A 19,306-nucleotide genomic window follows, 5' to 3' on the forward strand; every position below is an offset into this window, starting at 1 on the left:
AGGGAGGAAGCACAGCCAGCAGTGAAGGACAACATGGGACAGGCAGGGCTGGAGGATGAGGGGAAGGATCCGTCTCCACCGGTGGCAGTGGCTCTGCAGTGCATTCCCAGGGCTTTCTGCAAGAGGTTCCTCAGTGTGCAGCTCTGTCCTGTGTGGTTAGAGCTCTGCTGGAAGCTCCCCAATCTTCATCACCTGTGTTCTGCTTTGCTTGGAGCAGCCACATTACTCTAAAAGCCAAAATTTGCTGCTGCTCTCAAATGGGAGTGGAATCTGTTTGAAGGGACCATTTAGAAAGGAGTCACAAATCACCTCAAACATTTCAACCTATTTCACAGATTTATTTGTTCTGGCAAGTGAGATTCCATTGAGGAATGAACATTTAATGGCTGAGAGTTTAATGATTTTTCTAAATAGCTTCATGGCTGCTTTTCTAATCTTGGAAATAAGTGTATTTGTGTTACGGTAAACAAAAATATTTCTATGATGATAAGTACGTATAAATGGAAAGACACTTTTCATGTGTTATCCAACCATATGTGAAAGAAAAAGAAAGGAAAAAGGTTTCTCCTAGGATTGCTGTTCTGCTGATTCACATCTGCAGTAGGACCACAGGGGCAGTTTCCCACTGTCACTTCTTTGTTCAGGCAGACTCCATTAAATATATTTGTTTTGATAAAACAAGAGCTGGGAAATTAAATTAATTATCTGGTGCCTTCTGGAGAATCAACTGGTCTTGTTTGTTTATATGGAAGGGATGTCAGGGGAGTGATGGAGAGAGAAGTTCCTTTCCTGGTTTATGTCAGTTATTGTGCAGATTATCTGGTTCTTCCTGACGAATTCACGTGGAGCAGCTTTTCCACTCTGCAGCTGAAAACAGTCCTGCCAATGCACAAAATCAAGAGGAAGCCATGGGATGAGCAAAGTGGTGTCTTTGTGTCCAGAGCAGGGTGGAATTGAAGATGACCCAAGGTTCATGCAGCATCCTGTGATCAGCTGCTTCTGTGGCTGTACATCACTGGATAGCAGGAGTGGCATGGAGGGGAAGCAGGTTTTAGTTTGGTTGCAGTTTTACTGGGTTTCATGTGCTGGTTTGCTCCTACACAGGATTATTTGCTGGAGTCACTGCCACCACTTGAAGGTTCAGATATTTCCTTGTAGAGCTGCTAGGGGGTTTTTCACGTTACCACAGTGAAAAATGAATTTATTCAGCAGCTGGCCTGCTTGGGGTGGTCTCTGGGGTTTTGGGATGAATGGTGGTCTGAAAGCAGGGAGAAATTATGATTTATCTTAGCAATGTCTCCAGCACTATCAGTGTCTGGGTACAGAGATTTTGTTCAGAACCCTTTGATTTCTCCGGTGTATGTCACCACCTGCCAGCAGTTGCTTGGCTTTAGTCTGATATCACTTGAACTCTAAGGTAATTTAAGATATTTGCCATGCAGTCAGCTGTTGAATGTAGGCAATATAGCTATTTTAACTTCATTTTTGTCATTTAATCATAGGAGGGTGTTCACTGGCCAATTTCAACTGGCCACAAGCACTATTTCACCAACAGAATACAAAGTTTGGGCAGCGTCTGGAGTGAGGAATGTTTCCTTCCCATCCCTAGCCAAAAGTAGATGTTTCTTAGCTGGATAATCAAGGTTGTGTGTCCAGCCTCATGCTCTGACAGGGCAGGGAATCTCAACAATGCAGAATTCCCTCTCCAGTGGCATTAGCCCAGCTAGGAAAGGCTGTCGTTACATCTGAGCAATGTTGAAGTCCTCTGTGAAAGAAAACACTCCAGTACACCTCACGCAGTCACTTCCATTTTCCTGGTCTGGATACCAGGGGGGGTCTTGTTGTTCCAGCCCACTTGAGGCCAGCTGAATGTCTCATTGCTGTTCACTGTAAGGCAAGGATGACTGGCAGGAGTAGGAATACAGGGCTTAAATAATTTATAGCTCCATGCATACATTTTAAACCCATTTAAACTGGAAGAAAAGCAACCAAGGCAGACTCTTTCCACTCTTGTTAAATCACCCTTTTGCAGCCTTAACTTCTCTGTGGCAGATGGAGGAACATAACCATAAATATGTTTGCAGGAGCTGCTGAAATATTTACATGGCATGGCACGCACACACCCAGTAGCAACATCCTTCCAACAAGAAACCCAGCTGAAAGCTGTCTGCCAGTGTTCTGTGGGGGCAAAATGCCATGCACCACTTAAAATTCTGGTTTTGCACGCAACAAAAGCTCTCCATAACAGATGGGAGTATTAACCAGTTTTAGAAGGAATGGTGTCTGAGGCTGCTGATAGCGGCCCCACAGAGGTAGCACATAAGTCCTGTCATCTGACAGATAAGGCTCCAGAATTTCTCATCCAAGGCCACTGTGAGCCTCCTGTTTCGCTCGTGCAAGAGATGGAGGTGGAGACCCAGCCATTTTGTGTAAAAAGGGATCCTAAGGGCAAAGCTTTGTTAAATGCTGTAGGAGAAAAGTAATTAAATAGATGCCAGTGGATGACACTGGCAAAGAAAAGTGGCTTCCTCTCCTGAGACTGGGGGAAAAGGCTGTGATTTCACATCTGATAAATGGTGGGCTTTGGTCCTGAATATCAATTGTGTACCACAAACACCTCGAGCCCTTCCCCTTAACTCGTGCTTAAGAAATCTCCAGATGTCTTAAGTCAGTTTAGGATCCACCAAGTATTTAAATATGCAGGGTTGTCAGGGTGTGTAATGACAGGATGGAAAGTGTCAAGAGATGGGTGCGAGCAATGTACTGAAAGCAAATTACCCCTCTTCAGTCTGTCACCAGCAGTGCAAAAATGTACATAGCGTATCCATGGACTGGGAATTTCACAGGGCTTGCAGAAACCTAATGCCTTGCACTGCAAATTAGGGAGTTACAGGGTGGGGGGAGGTAATAGTACGTATTTAAGGTAAGTCTTGTGTTTATAAGCAGCGCTGCATCCTGCTTGCCTTGGAGAGAACTGGCCTGGGATCCTGTGGGCCTGGGAAGGGGCAGTGGGGCTGTGGAGCTGCATCTGCGGCGGGCAGCAGGCACGGCCGCCCTCTGTCCGTGGGGTGGCTGTGCCGTGCCCCAGGCTGCCGTGGGTGCCCATGCCGGGGGCTGACAGGAGTCACCGTGCTGCCTGACGGGCGCTGCGCGGCTGCTCTGGCTCACAGTTCGTCGCGCTCCTCCTCGCTGCAAATGCAGGCGCTCCTCTGGCTGTTCATGAAGGGCCGGCAGCCCAGGGTCCAGACGGCGTTGAACACCGTGTCTGCCATGGATTCACAGGCTGTGGAGAAGAACAGGGCGGCCAGGTAAGGACAGGAAACCCTGAGCTCCCCAGCACGAGCCCTGCACTGAGCTCCGTGGGGTTTGCCATTGGAAGCATGGGCTGTCATCTTTTCTCTCTGAGAACTGCATTTTTATAATCCTGAGGTTCCCTCCTCTCTTCTACCCAGGGTGGCATTCATTTTTTAACCCCCAAACCCCTCCTTTCTTGCCTCTTTGAGGCCCTACTGGTTGATGGATCATCTGGGGCTCTGCAAACAGCACTGTTTACCAAACAGATTTCCCAGGAGGCCCCTATATTATTACTTCTCCTCTCAGTTTTGCCTATGGCCACTATTAATCAACATTTCTGGGTTTTTTTGGGAGTTATGATGCCAGCTGCCAGCCAGCATGAAAAATCTTACAGCAGCTGGAGCAGCTGACTGCTTGACTACTAGCCCCTCCACATCCCAAAAACATCCCTGAAAGTGCTTGTCAGTAAATAAATAGGTTAATATTAGGTCTTTAGGGTTTATTTACTGGCAGCAACACTGATAGCTGTATGCATGATGAAGCTGGGAAAGCCTTGCCTTTGGGACTGTTTTCTCCTATCTCAGCCTCTCCAAACACCTCAGAGCTCCTGTTCCTTCAGGAGGCTGCTCAGTTGGCAGGCACTAGAGAGGCTGTGGTGAGTCAGTGGGAAAACCGAGGTTTTGAATGCCAGATAAGAGCTGGGATGGCTGAGGAGGAGGACTGTGACAGGAGCTACTCAGAGCAGCCCTGGGGACAGGATCTGTAGAGCCCAAGGTGAGGGGAGGATGGCTCTGAGGTTCACTGGTGTTACCTGTGCCTCCTACAGCAGCCAGGACAGAGATGCTGGAGGAATCTGCTCCTCCTGGCAGAGGTGGCTTGGCTCAGCCCAGGAGTTTGGGCTCTGCTCCACCTTAACTCCCTAGGATCTAGGTTTGCTTTGCTGCTGCAAGCAGAGAGCAAGAAGGAGTCATATGAAAAAGTGGAAAATCTGAAGAGATGGGAAGAAGTTGGCTGTGTGAGGAACTGTTGATAAGGGTGACCATGAAAGATTGGCTGTGCTCAGCCTGTAGCATTTATGTCTCAATCCATGCTTTTGATTTCTCTTGCTGGCCTGGGCACTCTTTCCATGCATTTATCTGTGACCAGGTAGGAAGCTATCTGCACTAGCGCTGCAGACTTCCCATGTGTCCTAATCAGGCTGCACCTTTGGAAAACAAATGCATATTTAAGGATACCTTAGAGCAGGGGGTCAGCAGAAGTTACCAAAAAAGCTCTTCTCAGACTTCTAGGCTGAGGCTTTTTAAATTAGGCAAAACCAGGGTGGCACTTGAGCTGCTGGCACATCTCTAGAGCTTGTTAGCACTTCTGAGTCATCCAGAGCTGCCTGCAGTGGCTCAGCCACTACCCAGACTGGTGTGTCCCTGGTGCCATCATCATCTCTTATCTGTGACCAGATCCCCGAGACGCCTTGGCTTTCTCAGTTTTGCTGGCCCCTGGCCATGTAAAGGTTTCAAGAGTGTGCCTCACTATCCCATTAAGGTGTCTGGGACTGCCTCCAAGTTTTGAAGGAATTGCGTCCAGGGTTGTTTGTGGTTTTTTTTCACACATTGTAATGTTTTCTAAATGCAAATAACTGTAGGTTATTTGAGACAGAAGTGTGTGGCAGAGGGGGCAGATCTCTGTGTTCTCACCCACCTGTGACGAGTGCAGTTCAGAGATGCTGCTCCCTACTGCACAGTTGTGCATCTTTTTGGCAAGGAAGGGGCTCCCTGCACTGGGGATGTGAGGCAGGGTCCTACCTTGCACCTTGGAGACAAAGCCCAGGCTGCGCTTGAGGTCGGAGCAGATGGAGTGGAGGCACCAGCGGAACTTGGCGTCACAGCGGTACTTGTTGGCCCCACAGGTGTCATAACAAATGTCCAGCTGGTTACAGCACTTGGTCATGGCAGGAATGCCCAAGTCTAGCTGGGGAAAGAGAAAAGAGGTGTCCCTTGGCTGGGTTCTGGCCTCAGGCTCACACAGCTGTGATGGGGTGAGGTCTAGCTGGCTCCTTTTTCAGAAGCTGTTCCTGATAGCTGGGGCAGCAGGAGGGAATGTGTGCTGCTCCCTCACCATCTAAAGAAGGATGAGGGAGCAGCCCAGTGGTGTCAGTGGTTCAGGCTCAGTGCAGACTTCATCCCATTCTCTTCTCCTCTCTGTGTCCCAGGGAATCGGCATCTGGCAGAGAGGTGGGAAACAGCCCCACCATGACCATTTTCTAGTTTTCATTTGTCAGAGAGCTCCATGTCCTTGCCAACAGTGGCAAAGGCCCCTTTTCTCTTTTCCTCTTTTTCCCACAACCTGACAAGGTCCTGCTTTTTGGCGTAATAAACATGCCATAAGTGTTCTAATGCCTTATTTCTCAGAGATGCAATTGAGGCCAAGGACAAACACAGCATGGTCAGGGGAGTTGTGCTCCCTGTAAGCTTAGCCAATGACCCTGGAGGTGGTGGAGCAGAAGGCCTGTCTCCTGGAGAGACTGTACTTGTTAGCTTGTTATGAATTATTCCTCTTTTTGCCCTTCCTCATGTAAAATTTAGATTAATTGTTCCTTCATTGCACTTGCAATTGCCTGGTGCAGAGTAGGCACCACAGAAATGCCCACAAGCTTTGCAGTGAAATAGAGTTTCAGGAATTAAACCTAACATGAAAAATGAGCTGCAAAGAGAGCGATTGTCAGGGCAGGAATCTGCCTAATTGCTGCAGACTCCGTGGGCAGTAATAATGCATGAGCTAAATAGGATTCCCTGCTCTGAGAGCCTCCTGGGAAGGCTTTTCCTGGTGATTCCAATATGATTTCATTAATTGCCTTTAATGTAACGAGCGGGTGCATTATTAAAGCCTGCGGGTTTCATTCAGTGCTTGGCAGAGGCAAAAAGTGTGGGAAGAGGTGAAGGGGCAGGTATGGAGGATGCACTCAGGTGTTGCTGTGTGCACACAGGTTATTGTCACTGAGCTGCCCAGCCCAGCCTTTTCCTTGCCCAGAATGATGAGCTGGTGATGTGATGGAGAGCTGCATCCTTTGGGATTGGTGGGTGGGATAGTACATACACTTTCGGGTACCTTGAGCCCCAGAAAATGGGAGCTACAGCCGTTGGGTTCTTGGGGTTTGTAGTGAGGCCGTGGCATGGGAGCCTTCCCTGGGAAAGAAGAGACAAGACAAATGTTAGGAAAGCTGATCTTCCCAGGACTAGGTCCAAAAAGCAAGGAGTGACAGCTCCCCTTTGGTTTGCATCCCCAAACCCTACTGCTTGCACTGCTGGCTTAGCAAGGGGGTTTCTTTCTATCCTCAGTTCATTCTTGTTGTGCTGCGGATCTCCTCCAAACTGTGCCAGACCTTGAGTGTCTGATCTTGCTCTGAGCAGGTCTTCTTGGTCCATTTTCTGCCCATGGTGATGCATTGCCACATTTTGCAAATAATTTTTGTTCCTTTAATCTCTGCACTTTCCTCAGTCTGCTTAATATGCATAAAGGAGCAAGAACTCCCTCTGTGAATAATTATTTACCCAATGTAGGAAGAGTCCAGCTCCCAGCCAGTCTAGCAGTACCTTTCAGTAGCATTTTAATCTGATTTTTGTGGGGGAACCTGTTCAGTGCCTGACCACCCTCTGGGGGAAGAACCTTTTCCTCATATCCAACCTAACCCTGCCCTGACACAGCTCCAGCCATTCCCTGGGTCCTGTCGCTGCCCTGGGACAACAAACTGTAGTAATGCTCCAAAAAACCACGTGTGAGCTGAGCCTTCTGAAACCTGTCACATCAAGGGTTAAGCTTCTGCTTCCCTGAGCATGGCTAGAGAATTTATATAGACATAAAATGGATCTAATTCAGCCCTTCAAGGCAGGGGTGGGTTCTTTTAAAGTCCATTTCCACCTCTTGCTTTTTGTCAGCGCGGGGAATTATTTAAGACACTTTCCCCATTTTTCTGTTCAGGTACCTAAAAAGCCAGTGGTTAATTCAACCATAAATCTGCTGTGCCCTTGGGAAGGCCTTGCAGCCAAAAGCCTCAGAGAGACTTATGTAGGAGTGTTCCCAGCACCTCTCAATTAAACTTTGCCAGAGCTGTTTTGCTTAAATAACAGATTTGCTACAAATAAATAACAAACTGAAATCCTATCCAGCTGTGAGACACCAACAGGCAATTTTCCCCCTCCAAAAGAGCCTTGATGGTTTTTTTTTTTTTGGAAGGGGGTGGGAACAGGGACTCAGAATTCAAATGTTCCTGAACTGATGCAGGAGGCAGAAGAAAGTTCAAAATCTGTCGTGGGTTTTGCAGGATGGAGTCAAATTTGAGTGTCTTACTTGTAATATTGATTGTAAAAATTCTGTTCCTGCAGCACACTGACAGTTAATGGGATAAGATGACAAGTCTGAGTAGGAGTGAGACTTTTTGGGGATGTGTAGATCATGGAATCATGGAATGGCTTGGGTTGGATGGGACCTTTAAGATCATCCAGTTCTCCCTCTATTATCCAGTTCCCAGCCAATGAGAGCTGTGTTTCCAGATCTTCAATTAAGCCCAAGTCACAGCCTATTACAATGTTCTAGAAAGCTGTTATGAGGAAAAAAAACCCTCACATAAGGATTGTGCTGATCCCACAAAACATCAACTGCCTTCAGGATAAGCCCTTGTAGGAAACTTGTCTCCTCCCCTCTGAAAAACAGAGCTTTTAAACTTATAAAGTGTCCCTTTGTACTCTTTCTCAGCTAGGTCAAGTCCAAGACACCACAATTAACCTCTCTCCTACATCTTGTTTTGTAGGTAGCAGAAAAGCAAAACAGGAATATCAGGCATTCCTGCCTCTCTACAAGCATTGACTCAGTGCCCCTGTTATCATTTATTGCTTGCCCATCCTTACAGGCAAGAAGATAGATTGCAGGCCACTGCCTTGTCGCCACAGCCCTAGAACTGAAGTTGAGTTTCCCTGATGCATTTTAATACCCTCAGGCTGTTGTAGCTATTCCAAGAGGCTGGAAAGCAGCCAGCTGGCTGATCAGCTGCTGGCAATGCAGGAGGTCTCAGTGCTGGGACATTGGCTGGGGGAGCTGAGTGTATTTTTGGGTGAATGGGTGGTCTTCAGGGCTCCTTGCACTGTTTGGGTGGTCCATTGTTGTTTGTGTGCCCCAGGCAGACAGGCTTTGAGCAGAGGTGCCTGCACACACCCAGCCTTGTGTGCCCTGTTGGAGAGAGCCTGGCTTTGAAGGCTCTTTTCCCACAGCCTCGAGGTGCCCCCTCATCTGAAGCCCTTCAGGACCAAATGAGCAAAGCAGTGAAGTCTTGTCTGGCCAGGAGGAAGCTACAAGGGCTTCACTCCCAGCCCAGGCTGTTTGTTTCCCCAGTGAGACTTTGTAAGCAGGAGGATATTTGCCAGTAAATGCTAGTGTAACCCTAATGTCCTGATTTAAGGGAGTTATCCATCAAGTTGGCTGTTTTCAGACCTCAGTAGCTGCTGAAAAATCAGGAGAGTCTTACAGCTGGAACTGCCAAGTGTTCAGCTGAAGATGGATGTGGCAATCACAGGTGAGTCCTGACCTTTACTGTGGCAAAATAAGCTATTTTTGGTCTCTCTTGGCTGAAATGGAAATAAGTAGAAGGAATAATTTCTGTTTCATGCCTGGGGAAAAAAAGCAATCAGGCCTTGATTCAGCACAAAGATGGTTTATGTTCACCCTTCTGAGCAAGGACTGGATCTCACTGATTTGGGACCATCCTGGCATCCTCTCCAGTTTGCAATGTCTGTGCCAGAGATTAGCAAGGAAGGGTCCAGCAAGCCCCTTGGAGCCACATGGGCAGCATTTCAGTAGTGTCCTCCTTCAGACAGTTATTAATGAGCTGTTCAGCAGAGAGTGAGAACTGGGCTAACAATGGGCTTGTTTTCCTTTCTGGCTAAAACACTGTTCCTTTGAGATGCAGGGTGCTCCTGGGATGTGAGCAGGGATTTGTGCTGCTCTCTGGAGATGCTTTTTCTAAGGACAGGCAGGGATAGCCCTCTGGATGTGTCCAAAAGCAGTAACTCCTGCATGATGTGGTAAGTCCTGAGGCTCTGTGAAAGCAGCTCTGAATATCATCATTACCTCAGGCCCACTGCAGTCCCAGCCACGTTTTTCCCACTGCCAAGAGTTTCAGTCTCTACATTGAGGAGGGCAAGTCCCTTTCTGCTCTGAATTTGGAGCATGGAGTGCACCTTTAGGAGGTTGTCACACACATGGCCTGGGACTGCCACACCTTGCGCATGGGACAGGTTGCCTGATGGGCTCATCCTGTGTGCTGGGGTGGTGCTGGAGGGTCTGGGGACCTCATCCTCCAGGCACTGGGGACACACATGGCCCTCCTGGGCTGCTGTAGAGAGGACTGAGAGATCCCCAGCTGAGGGACCAGAGTCACTGTGGGACTGTGGTGATGGGCTGGGGTACCTGGCTCCCTCCATCCCATGGGACTGAGCTTGCTGCTCCCTGTTTGTTCTCAGTGTGGGGCCTGGGAGCAGAGCTGGCAGGAGGGGGAGGACACATATATACACATTAGATGGATGTTCAGAAGAGATTTTACATCCAGCAGGTGGCTGAGCCCTGGAAGCACTTCCAGGCTCATCAGAGAAGTGGTCCCATGGCTACCAGAGCTCCAGGAGTGTCTGGACAACGTTTCACAGGATGTGACTCTTGGGGTGTCACAGGGCCAGGAGTTAGAATCAGTGATCCTGATGGGTCCCTTCCAGCTCAGCCTGTTGTGTGTTTCTGTGACATTAGTTATGAAACAGAACAAAGAACTTCACAACTTTCAGACTGATTTTGAACTCCTTATGGCCCCTTTGCCTTGGCAGGGAGCTGAGGTCCCAGCCCTGCAGCATCTCTTTGTCCCAGTGCCCTGGCTGCTGGTCTGGGAAGAGCAGGAGGTCCACGGGATCCATACAGACTGAGACAGAGTCAGTGGGGTCTCCCCAAAAGGTTAAGTCTGTCTGTGCAAAACAGTGCTCCGGGGAGGAGAGGGGTTGAAACCCCTCTGCTCACAAGCATCTTTCCCAGGTGGTCACTAAGGGTGTGGGGTGAAGCTGTGGGGCAAGGGGCTGACAGGCAGCTGTGGCTGGGCAGGCTGAGGTGACAGGACAAGATGTGGCTGTGGGACAGGTGTAGGAGGCTGAGGAGAGGTTAGTCTGTGGGAAAACTCCTGGCTGGTTCCTAAGCAGGTCGTTCCCACAGGTACCCTGTCACCCCACAGACTGCAGCTCTGTGCACCCACTCCCCTGCCCTGCCCTCCCCAAGGTGTCACCCCCTTCATCCTGCCCGCAGGACAAACCAAACTAATCCTTTTGGGTAAATCACCAAAAAGTGAAGTCCAAAGCAAGCAGGAGCTGCCTCCTTGTGCCTTGAGTACTAAAGGTGCCTCGCAGTGCCGTGTGGCTTGTCCCCGGTTATCTCTCCTCCTCCAGCCCACGGCACGGCCAGCTCACCGCCGCGGGATAAGGACACTCCGAAGGTTGCTGAGATTAGGGCAGCTGGCTCAGCCTTCCCTCGCGTCCTGTCCGGGCTCCGGGCACAGGGACAGCCGGGTACCTGTGTGCCCCTGCAGGGAAGCTGCGCCTCCCCTGCCGTCCTGTGCACCCAGCGCGGTGCCTGGCGAGCAGGCTGCTCTTGGGGAAGGGGTTCAGTGTCCCCGTGCTGGCACCGGCAGAGGTGCTGACCCTGAGCAATGCCGGGCACAGCTCGTGGGGAGGAGGGGCTGGTCGTGGCCGCAGGGAGGGAGAAGGAAAGAGAGGAAAGGGCGAGGAGAGAGGAGCCAGCGGCAGCGATGAGCACTTACCATATCGACAGCGGTACTGACAGACTCCATTTCTCCCCCCGAGCAGTTCCAAGAAGGAGTCGAAGTAGCTGTTCACCGTTTCAAAGCCGTCCCGGATGGTTTCGATGCCCCAGTCGGGGAAGGACGACTCTGCCTGGGAGTCCTGCTGGCCGGGGCTGCGGGGCGCTGGCTGCTCGGAGCCCTGGCCCCGGCGCAGGGCCAGGCACAGGAGCGCTGCCCGCAGCAGCAGCCGCATGCTGCGCGGCGCCGAGCCCCGGCGGAGGGGCAGCCGCGCCGGGGACGAGCCGCTCTGGGCTGGAGGCAGTGGCACCGCTCTGCCTGGACTTTAAACGCTGCCCCAGAGCCGGCGTGAGGTCACGGCAGCCGGGGTGCAAAGTGCAGCGCCGAGATACGGAGGGAGATCGGCTCCCAGAGCTGGGAGTTTGCACAATCCCGCTGGGACACGCTCGGTCCCCATGGCACCGGGGCTGCAGCTCCCCAGGAGGAACCCTTCCCTCACCCCTGAGCGGGGTCTGTCCCCCGAGGATGCTGCATGGGCCACCTCGCTCCTTCCCCAGCCTGCTGGGACGTGAAGAGTATCTCTCTGCCCAAAATTTCTGCTGCTCAGGCGGGTTGAGGAGCACCCCTTGCCTTTTCCACAGGCCTCCTGGGCACGTGGAGGGGTGGGATGGGAGCTTCAGCCAGCCTAGCTGCTGGGTGTATTGCTCCTAGCAAATCCCAAGGGCCCACGGAGCCTCAGAGGGGTTGGTCCAGCAGCTTGGAGTAGTTCGGGGTTACAAAGCCTCCATTCAGGAGTCTGTAATTCCTTGGCAATCCTTGGCATCACCTCCAGTTCCAGGATCAGTGTGGTAGGTGAGTACTGCCTTTGATGTGGCTGATGTTCCAGCTGGTTGTTACAGCTCCTGTGTAATGTAAATTAAATGTGTAGCACAGGTGACCCAGGAGGAAAGGTTGGCAGCAAGACCTGAGCCAGAGAATGGGTTGTGGGGCAGCTGCAGGTCCTGGCTCTGGAGTGGGACAGGTCTGCCAGGACCCAGGGACCTGCTCAGCTGGTGCAGGGTTCAAAGTTGCTCATTAAAAAGAAAGCAACCAAGTGAACACCAACAACAAAAGACAAAGCAAACCACTGACAAGGAATAGAGAAGGGAAATGGTGTGGGAAGGTTCTGGCTGCTCTTAGATTTTCAGATGTGCTCCAGCACAGCACTGCCTCTCAAGAGGAGCTGGGCTGCAGGCATTTAAAATCTATGCCAAGCACAAATGCAAATTCTGGCATTTTATAGTTTTGCAGGACATTCAGCCCCTCAGCGTTGGTGCTTCTGAAGGGCCAGAGGTCCATGGCACTGCCTGTCTCTGCACGTGGCCCTGGGTGATGAGCTCCAGACATGGGATAAGGAGGGGGAACTACAGCCAAGTCTTGGTTTCTTAGACAGGTAAGTCAGAGAAGTGGGGAAGGGAGCAAACAAGCTGGTTAGTCCCTCTCCTGAGCAATAGTGTGGAGGCAGCTTCTGCCTGCTTGTTCTACCTGTTCTGAGGCCCAGGGCTGACTTAGGGGTGAGGTGACATTTATTAGTGCAGGAGCTCCCAGGGGAACCTCAAACCAACTTTGCATTTGGGGAAATAAACCCAGATGCATAGAACACTGGGAAAGGGAGGTTGGCAGCTTGGGAATCAGCAAATCCCTGCCTCAAGTAAGCCTTTTGTGACATCTGTGTCACCCCTGGCACATGGCAGAGGGAGTGCTGGGGAGGTGAGGACTTCCTTGCAGGAACACTGGAGAGCTTGGGCCTCTCCTGCTGTTCAGACCATGCTGGGGATTGCTCTGTCAGTCATGGGTGGAAATGGTCCCTGGAATTTGTTGTCAGTGCCCCAGTGCAGGGCAAACTGGAATTTGTTTTTGCAGCCCCAGTGCAGGGCAAACTGGATTCAGGAGTCCCATGCTGTGTCTTGCAGTGAGTGGAGCCTTTGGTTCAGTCCCTGCCCTGCCTGACACTCCATTTCACAGTCCCAGTGCTCCCAGCCTTTGCCAACAGCCTGGCAGAAATTAATGTAAAAAAGAGCAAAACAGCTATTTGGGAATAGCTTGGAAATGTGTAAGAGCCTCTGGGGTGTCTGTGCATGGTGTCCTGCTTTTATGTAGAGCCTTTTAGGGTTGTTCTAGAGGCAATTCCAGAACCCAGCTTTCTTTGTCATCCCTCGGTCCCTGCTGACTGATCCATGCGCTGCTGAAGGCAAAGAGAGAGGGAAAAAATGCTGGCAGGACTGCAGAGGAGGCAAACCACAGGGAATGTGGCATGAGCAGGGCATGCAGCCTGGAGCTGGAGGCTCTGGAGCACCCAGGCTTGTTTGCAAAATCAATTGGAATTGGGAAAGCCGAACAGGGCGGGGAGGGAGCAGCTGGCAGAAGGCAGAGCCTGAGTAATGAGGAGTCAGAAAGTTTCCTGTTAGTTTGTCACTGGTCCCGAAGCAAAGGTTGGTGAGTACAATGCAGTTTAACTGCTTTTCCATAACGTGGCAGCCCCTTTGCCCTGCCCTGGGATTGAGCCACTCTCCTTCCTTCCTTCTGCCTCCTTCCCTCCCCGAGCCAGTCTCCTGAGAGCTTTTCAGTCCAGATGCAAATACCTTGGTTGCACCCAGACTGCAAGACTTGAAGACCAGGAAAAATGTGGGATTGGGTAAAAGCGACCTCCAGTTTTCCCTCGGGGAGTGGCTCAGCAGCTGCAGCAGTGAGGAGCGTGGATATGCACAGTGGGCCCCCGCAGGTTCTCTGGCCTCGCTGCTCTTACCAAAACCCCTTCCCTGCACCAGCTTTTCTGTCTCTGAAGATTTAAGGGGTGCAGATGCTTTTTGCCACGGAGGTGAACTCTTGACAGCTGGTTCCTTACCCTGGTGCTGACCTCGGGATAGGCAGCTCCTGAGTGCGTGCATTCATTCCTGCCTCCGTAATGCTCAAATACAGAGCAGCCGGGCCGCGGTGAGTCCCGCGTTCCCAGGGATGCTGCCCAGCTTTTGGCAGTGTTCCTGCCCTGGGGAGGGAGAGGTGACTGCACCCGGCCTGTCCCTGTGCTCCTGTGTCCCCCGCGCCCGGGGCACCGAGCCCCTTCCCACATGGAGCTGGAAAAGCCCTCCTGGCCCCGCATCAGGAGCCGGGCTGCAGCTCCTGTGCTGCATTCCTCCTCACTGCCAGGCTCCTTCCCGTGCCACTCTGCTGGGGGGGACATGGGACTGAGGCACTGAGCTACTTTTCCATCGGCTTTGGCTGCCTTAGGGAGCTGCTGGTGGATGTTTAGCAGGGGGAAGAGGCAGCTGGTGGCTCAGGTTAGTGGGAGATCCGTGGCTGCTCCACAGCCCGGTTTGGGAGCCCAATGAGTCATGGATTGTGGGGAGAGGAGAGCTGCGGGTCAATGGTGAAATCCCCAAGTCCTCTGAGCCAGGTCAGAGTCTGGCTGCCAGGGGAGGGTGGGTGGGGTGGTTAAAGACCCCCTCCCTAATGGGGTCGAGCTCAAGTGTGTGGGCAGGTCCCGTCCCTCTGGCAATCCTTCAGCTTTGTGCTGCCTTCCCCCAGCTGCAGAAGGTTCTGCCCCTCTGCCCCTGTGCTCAGGTGAGACCCCACCTGCAGAGCTGCCCCAGCACAGGAGGGACCTGGAGCTGCTGGAGAGAGCCCAGGGCAGGCACCAGGATGAGCAGAGGGATGGAGCAGCTCTGCTGGGAGGAAAGGCTGCACAGCTGGGATTGTTCAGCCTGGAAAAGAGAAAATGGCAGAGACCTCAGAGCCCCTTCCAGTGACTAAAGAGGCTCCAGGAGAGCTGGAGAGGGACTGGAGTAACAGGACAAGGGAGAAGGTCATCAAATTGACAGAGGGCAGGGATAGATGGGGATATTGGGAAGAAATCCTATATTGTGAGGGTGGTGAGGCCCTGAGGAGGCTGCCCAGAAGAGCTACGGCTGTCCCTGGAAGTATCTAAGGCTAGGTTGGACAAGGTCTGGGATACTGGAAGGTGTCCCTCCCCATGGCAGGGATTGGAACTAGATGAGTTTTAAGCACCTTCCAACCCAAATCATTCTGGGATTCTGTGATCTTGTCAGACCCTTTCCTTTCTTTTCATCTTATCCTGCCCTGTGACATTCACAGGCCTTACCTATCTCTGACCTTACCCTGCCTTTTCAGCTGCAGCTGCTGTGGTCCTTACCCTTGCTGGGTTCCTCCCATGCTGGTGACCCCCCCCATGGTCACCCTTGAGGTGCAGCTGTGCCACAAGAGCCCAGGTAGGATGGTGGGAAGTCAGGGTGGGACAGGGTTGATCCAGAGCCCTTCCCTTCCTCCCAGGCCCATCTTGCCAAGGGCAGGGCAGCAGCTCAACAGCACAGGGTGGCTGGAGGTGGAACCCCATCACCTTTCCAAAATCAAACAGTGCTGGTGCACTTCAGGCTTATTTCAAATGTGTGCTCACATCAGCTGTGGTGGGCCAATGCCCTCCCTACCTGCAAGCCAAGTGCTCCATGGGCAGCACACGGCTCCGTTCCAGGCAAAAGGATCCAGGCTGCTCACCAGCCATTGCTGTGCTTTTTGCAGGTTCCTGAGGATGGGAATTAAGCACAAGCTCCACTGCTCTGCAGGGTGAAGCCCAGGAATGGCTGTGGTGTACAGACCCCAGAGGTGTGGGTCATGGAAGAGGCCAGCCTGACCTTCCTACATGTGAGTTTATTGTGCTCTTGGAGTCTCTGGTATTTTCTTCCCCTCCCTAGAACCATTCCAGGGTAAGTGGATGTTTGACCTTCTGGCTTCATGAAAGAGATTTGTCACCCCTGGAAAAGGGACCCTCAGCAGCTGACCCTGCGTTCAGCCCAGCATTATCTGTCCTCCCCTCTTGCAGTCCTTTAGTGCTGTGTGTTCCCAGTGGAGATACAAAGTTTAGTGTTGAACAGGAATTTGGGGTAGGAACCTCTCCTGCACCTGCCTAGTGAGATGGTGAAGGGAAATGGAGGAGTTTGGTTTCCACAAATGGTAATAAAACTCTGTGTGATCAGATTCGTAGCAGCCACATACGAGGAGAGCTGGATGTGGAGGATTTCTCACTGCTAATGGCAGTGGCTTTTATTTTAAGCCTATTCACTTTTTTTTTTTTACATTAAAAATTTTATTACAAAAAAATGTAACAGTAAGGCAGTTGTCAGTCACTGTGAGCCCAGACAGTTTTCAATCACGTTTAATACAAAACTAGATTCACACAGGAGCCACAATGGGGATCCAAAAGCCCTCTGAGAAATGATGGGATAAGGCAGAAGCAGCAGCACCAGTGTAATCCCTTACACAGTCAGCATTGGATGCATGGACACCACTGCAGTGGAGGGAGTGGAAATAGGGATTGTCTGCAGTTCAAAAAATCTAAGACAACCCTGTTGTCATAATCTGGGATATTCCTGATGTATCCCAGCAGATTGGAGATTTAATTTTGATTGTTTTGGTTTTTTTTCCTTTAACCAAGTAAAATTTTCTATTGTCAAAAGTAGAAAATTCTTTCCTGAAGAATTATCTGAGTGCTTCACTGCTTTAGAAAGTTGTACACCAGAAGATTTGTACTCCCTAAGCAATGCCTGAGACTGGTGCTGTTTAACACTGGAAGTACTCACTGGTATTGAGGTGAGGGTGGGAACTGCTGAGCAAAATTCCCCAACTCTGTTTTTTTTCATGCTTTGGTGACTGTTAAACAGAGATGGGATAGTAAGAGCAAATGCAGGTGTTTTCCATACCTGTTGGCAATACAGGGATTTTGTTTTGTGCTCTTTCACTAGGTCGGACTGGCTTCCCTACAAGCATTTATGGATGCCCCAAAGGCAGTTCTCAACTGCTCCCACTTGTTCATTGTCCCTTTTTACTTGCAGGGACATGGTGGGAGGTACCTGCAGCCATGGTTACTTTTTTGGAGCTTAACAAACTAAGAGATGGGAAAGAGAAGAGAACAATGGAGAGGAAGAGAGACAGATGAAAAAAGTGAGAAAACTCAGGTAGGCACAAATCTTATGGGTTTGGGGTTTTTTAAAATTATTACAATTTGGTGCTCAAAGTTCACCTCTGCTAACGCAGCTCTGGGGTGAATTTATTTAGATCAGCTCCTGCTCTTGGTAAATGAGCAGTACAGATGTGAGGTGGGACTGTGCAGACTTTGTGTTCTCACGTTATGGATGGACCTTGTTTTCCAGCTGCCAAAAGCCAGGCAAAATTCAGGAAGGTGCAGGGCTAAGGAGGGGCAGTTCTGTGGGTCCCACTGCTACCAGGCTCAGTAGAAATTTAACAATTCTTTTTCCAGCAAAGACCTTTTAAAGTATCTTCTGAAAGTATGCAGTTCCTCCAACTATAGTACCTTAAACTGCATTCCCAGTAATCCAGAGGTATTTCTAGCACATGTAATAATTGATTTTGTATGTTTTGGCTCAACTGTCAAGATTTTTATTGAGGCAGAAAATCTAATTAACCAAAATTGGAATTTTTCCCTTGGTAAAGACTTCAGGCTTGACCCCTAAATCAGTAAAATCATCATCTTCCAGAAAATTGGACTGTTTAGGTAGAGGCAGGTGCAGCTTCCTTTGATTTTTGTCCTCATGCTAGTGAGATTATTTGGATAGTTTGCTAAAAATCCTGCTGTGGAAGGGAAAGGATTCAGGAAAGGGAGCCCGCTTCATAAAAAGGTTCAGGACTATAAATAGGCTGAGACTTTCTCCTGAAACCTCGAGAGCTGGGAGGAGAATGAGGGCAGGGAGCATTCTGTGAGGACTCTGTGTTACCTCAGCACCTGAAGTCTCAGAACCAATTTGAAATTCCAGTGTCCTAAGGCACGACAATTTTGATTAATGAAGATGGGAACATCCCCATCCCTGCTGCCCAAGGAGCAGAGGGAAGAGCTGGCTGCCAGGACAGAACAAAAGCAGCATTTGTTCGTGTGGACAAACATTGCAGAAGAGGAGGGGAGATGGGCTGTGGGCGTTCCCAGGCTGCTCTGACACTGTGGAAGCATCCTGACTCTGCCTGTGGAACTGCTGGCTCATGTGGTCAAGATTAAGAGCCAAATTCTCCACCCAGGCTGAGAAGGAAGACAAGTTTAAAAAGTGGGTTTTTTGTGGAAGTGGAAAACCAGGCTAAAACATGCTAACAACCTGTTTTCCAGAGTTAAAAAAAAACAAAGCATGCCTGCAGTGGTCAGGCACTCTTGGAAAGCAGAGAGTCGAGTGTCTGGGAATTGAAGAAAGGAATGGGTTTAATTCAGCATTCCTTAGAAAGGAGCCCTCCCACACAGTCATCCTGCCCTAAGCCTGGCAGGTGTGAGGAGAACTCCAGACAACCCCTGGCTGCCTGCACTGCTCAGAGGGATGATGGTGACAGGAACACCACACACAACACCACTGTAAGTTGTGGCCCTCATCTGTATTTTGTCCTTTTTTTCTTTCCAGTAACACTTGTCAACCTCGGTATTTTCTGTTGATAAACCTCGGGGGGGGATTTGGAGGGAACCAAAAGTACGTTTGTCCTGTCCACAGCTGAGCTGGGCGGGGTGAACCTGTAGTGGAGTGTTTGTTAGTCAGTTGTAAACTGGCAGGTGTGTGCATTTCCCACACCCCGAGTTCTCAGGAGCCCAGGCTGCCTCATTCCAGCTCCGATAACGTGCACGGCCGGCGGAACTCCTGCCCCCGCTCGTGGAGCCACTTGTTGGAGACTGCAAAGACACAAAGGCATTGGATCACTGCACATGGCCAGCTCCTCTTCTGAAGCTAAATGTGCTCTAGGTCAGCTTCTGGTTAAGTACAGGATTATCTTAATTTTCTAAAGGGTTTTAATCACAGAATGGTTTGGGTTGGAAGGGGTCTTAAAAGACTCTCTCATTCCAACCCCCACTGCCACACACAAATCTGTGAGGTTAGTCTAATAAAAATAACCAACCAACCAAAAACCCTTCCAGTATGGCAGCAAAGCTACAAAAATTCTCTTAAAGTAGACAGAGTTGCAAAAAGTCTTAAAGTGGATATAGTATTAATTTCCTTTATATACATAATGAAATATGCTACTATATAGATTTAACATATAGAGAGATATGAGGTAGATAAAGTAAATTAAATATATTTCTTTACAAATAATGTAATTTCTGAAGTTCAAAGGAAAAATAAAACCAAGCCATGCCCCCAGCAG

At 50.3% G+C, this 19,306-nt stretch overlaps 2 protein-coding genes and 1 long non-coding RNA gene across 7 annotated transcripts in view; 1 reads left to right on the forward strand and 2 right to left on the reverse strand.

The window, feature by feature from the left end:
* Positions 1-317: 317 nt before the first annotated feature.
* On the reverse strand, positions 318-11,400 carry PLA2G12B (phospholipase A2 group XIIB). 2 transcript variants are annotated; one of them, XM_021543873.2, is made up of 4 exons: positions 11,129-11,400; positions 6,397-6,473; positions 5,094-5,259; positions 318-3,283 (listed from the first exon to the last, which is right to left on the reverse strand). In XM_021543873.2, exons 1-4 carry the CDS (start codon positions 11,361-11,363, stop codon positions 3,165-3,167), a joined length of 597 nt encoding a protein of 198 aa, XP_021399548.1. In that variant the 5' UTR covers positions 11,364-11,400; the 3' UTR covers positions 318-3,164. The 2 variants fall into 2 exon arrangements, with proteins under 2 accessions (XP_021399548.1, XP_021399547.1); XM_021543872.2 differs by having other exon boundaries at positions 6,385-6,473.
* LOC116183797 (uncharacterized) lies at positions 3,279-17,113 on the forward strand. Of its 2 annotated transcripts, XR_004148487.2 has the most exons (4): positions 3,279-3,308; positions 12,411-12,560; positions 15,701-15,823; positions 17,011-17,113. It is a non-coding gene; the product is annotated as an uncharacterized LOC116183797 (long non-coding RNA). The 2 variants fall into 2 exon arrangements; XR_004148488.2 differs by lacking the exons at positions 3,279-3,308; positions 12,411-12,560 and adding an exon at positions 14,859-15,393.
* P4HA1 (prolyl 4-hydroxylase subunit alpha 1) overlaps positions 16,188-19,306 on the reverse strand; it is a 29,144-nt gene continuing 26,025 nt past the window's right edge. For all 3 annotated transcript variants that reach the window (XM_021543876.2, XM_021543875.2, XM_021543877.2), the window contains exon 15: positions 16,188-18,836. In XM_021543876.2, coding sequence (XP_021399551.2) covers positions 18,766-18,836 — 71 coding nt within the window. In that variant the 3' untranslated portion in view covers positions 16,188-18,765. The remainder of the gene's footprint in view (positions 18,837-19,306) is intronic.

This window comes from Lonchura striata, chromosome 7 (assembly GCF_046129695.1).
Source record: "Lonchura striata isolate bLonStr1 chromosome 7, bLonStr1.mat, whole genome shotgun sequence".
Lineage (NCBI taxonomy): Eukaryota > Metazoa > Chordata > Aves > Passeriformes > Estrildidae > Lonchura > Lonchura striata.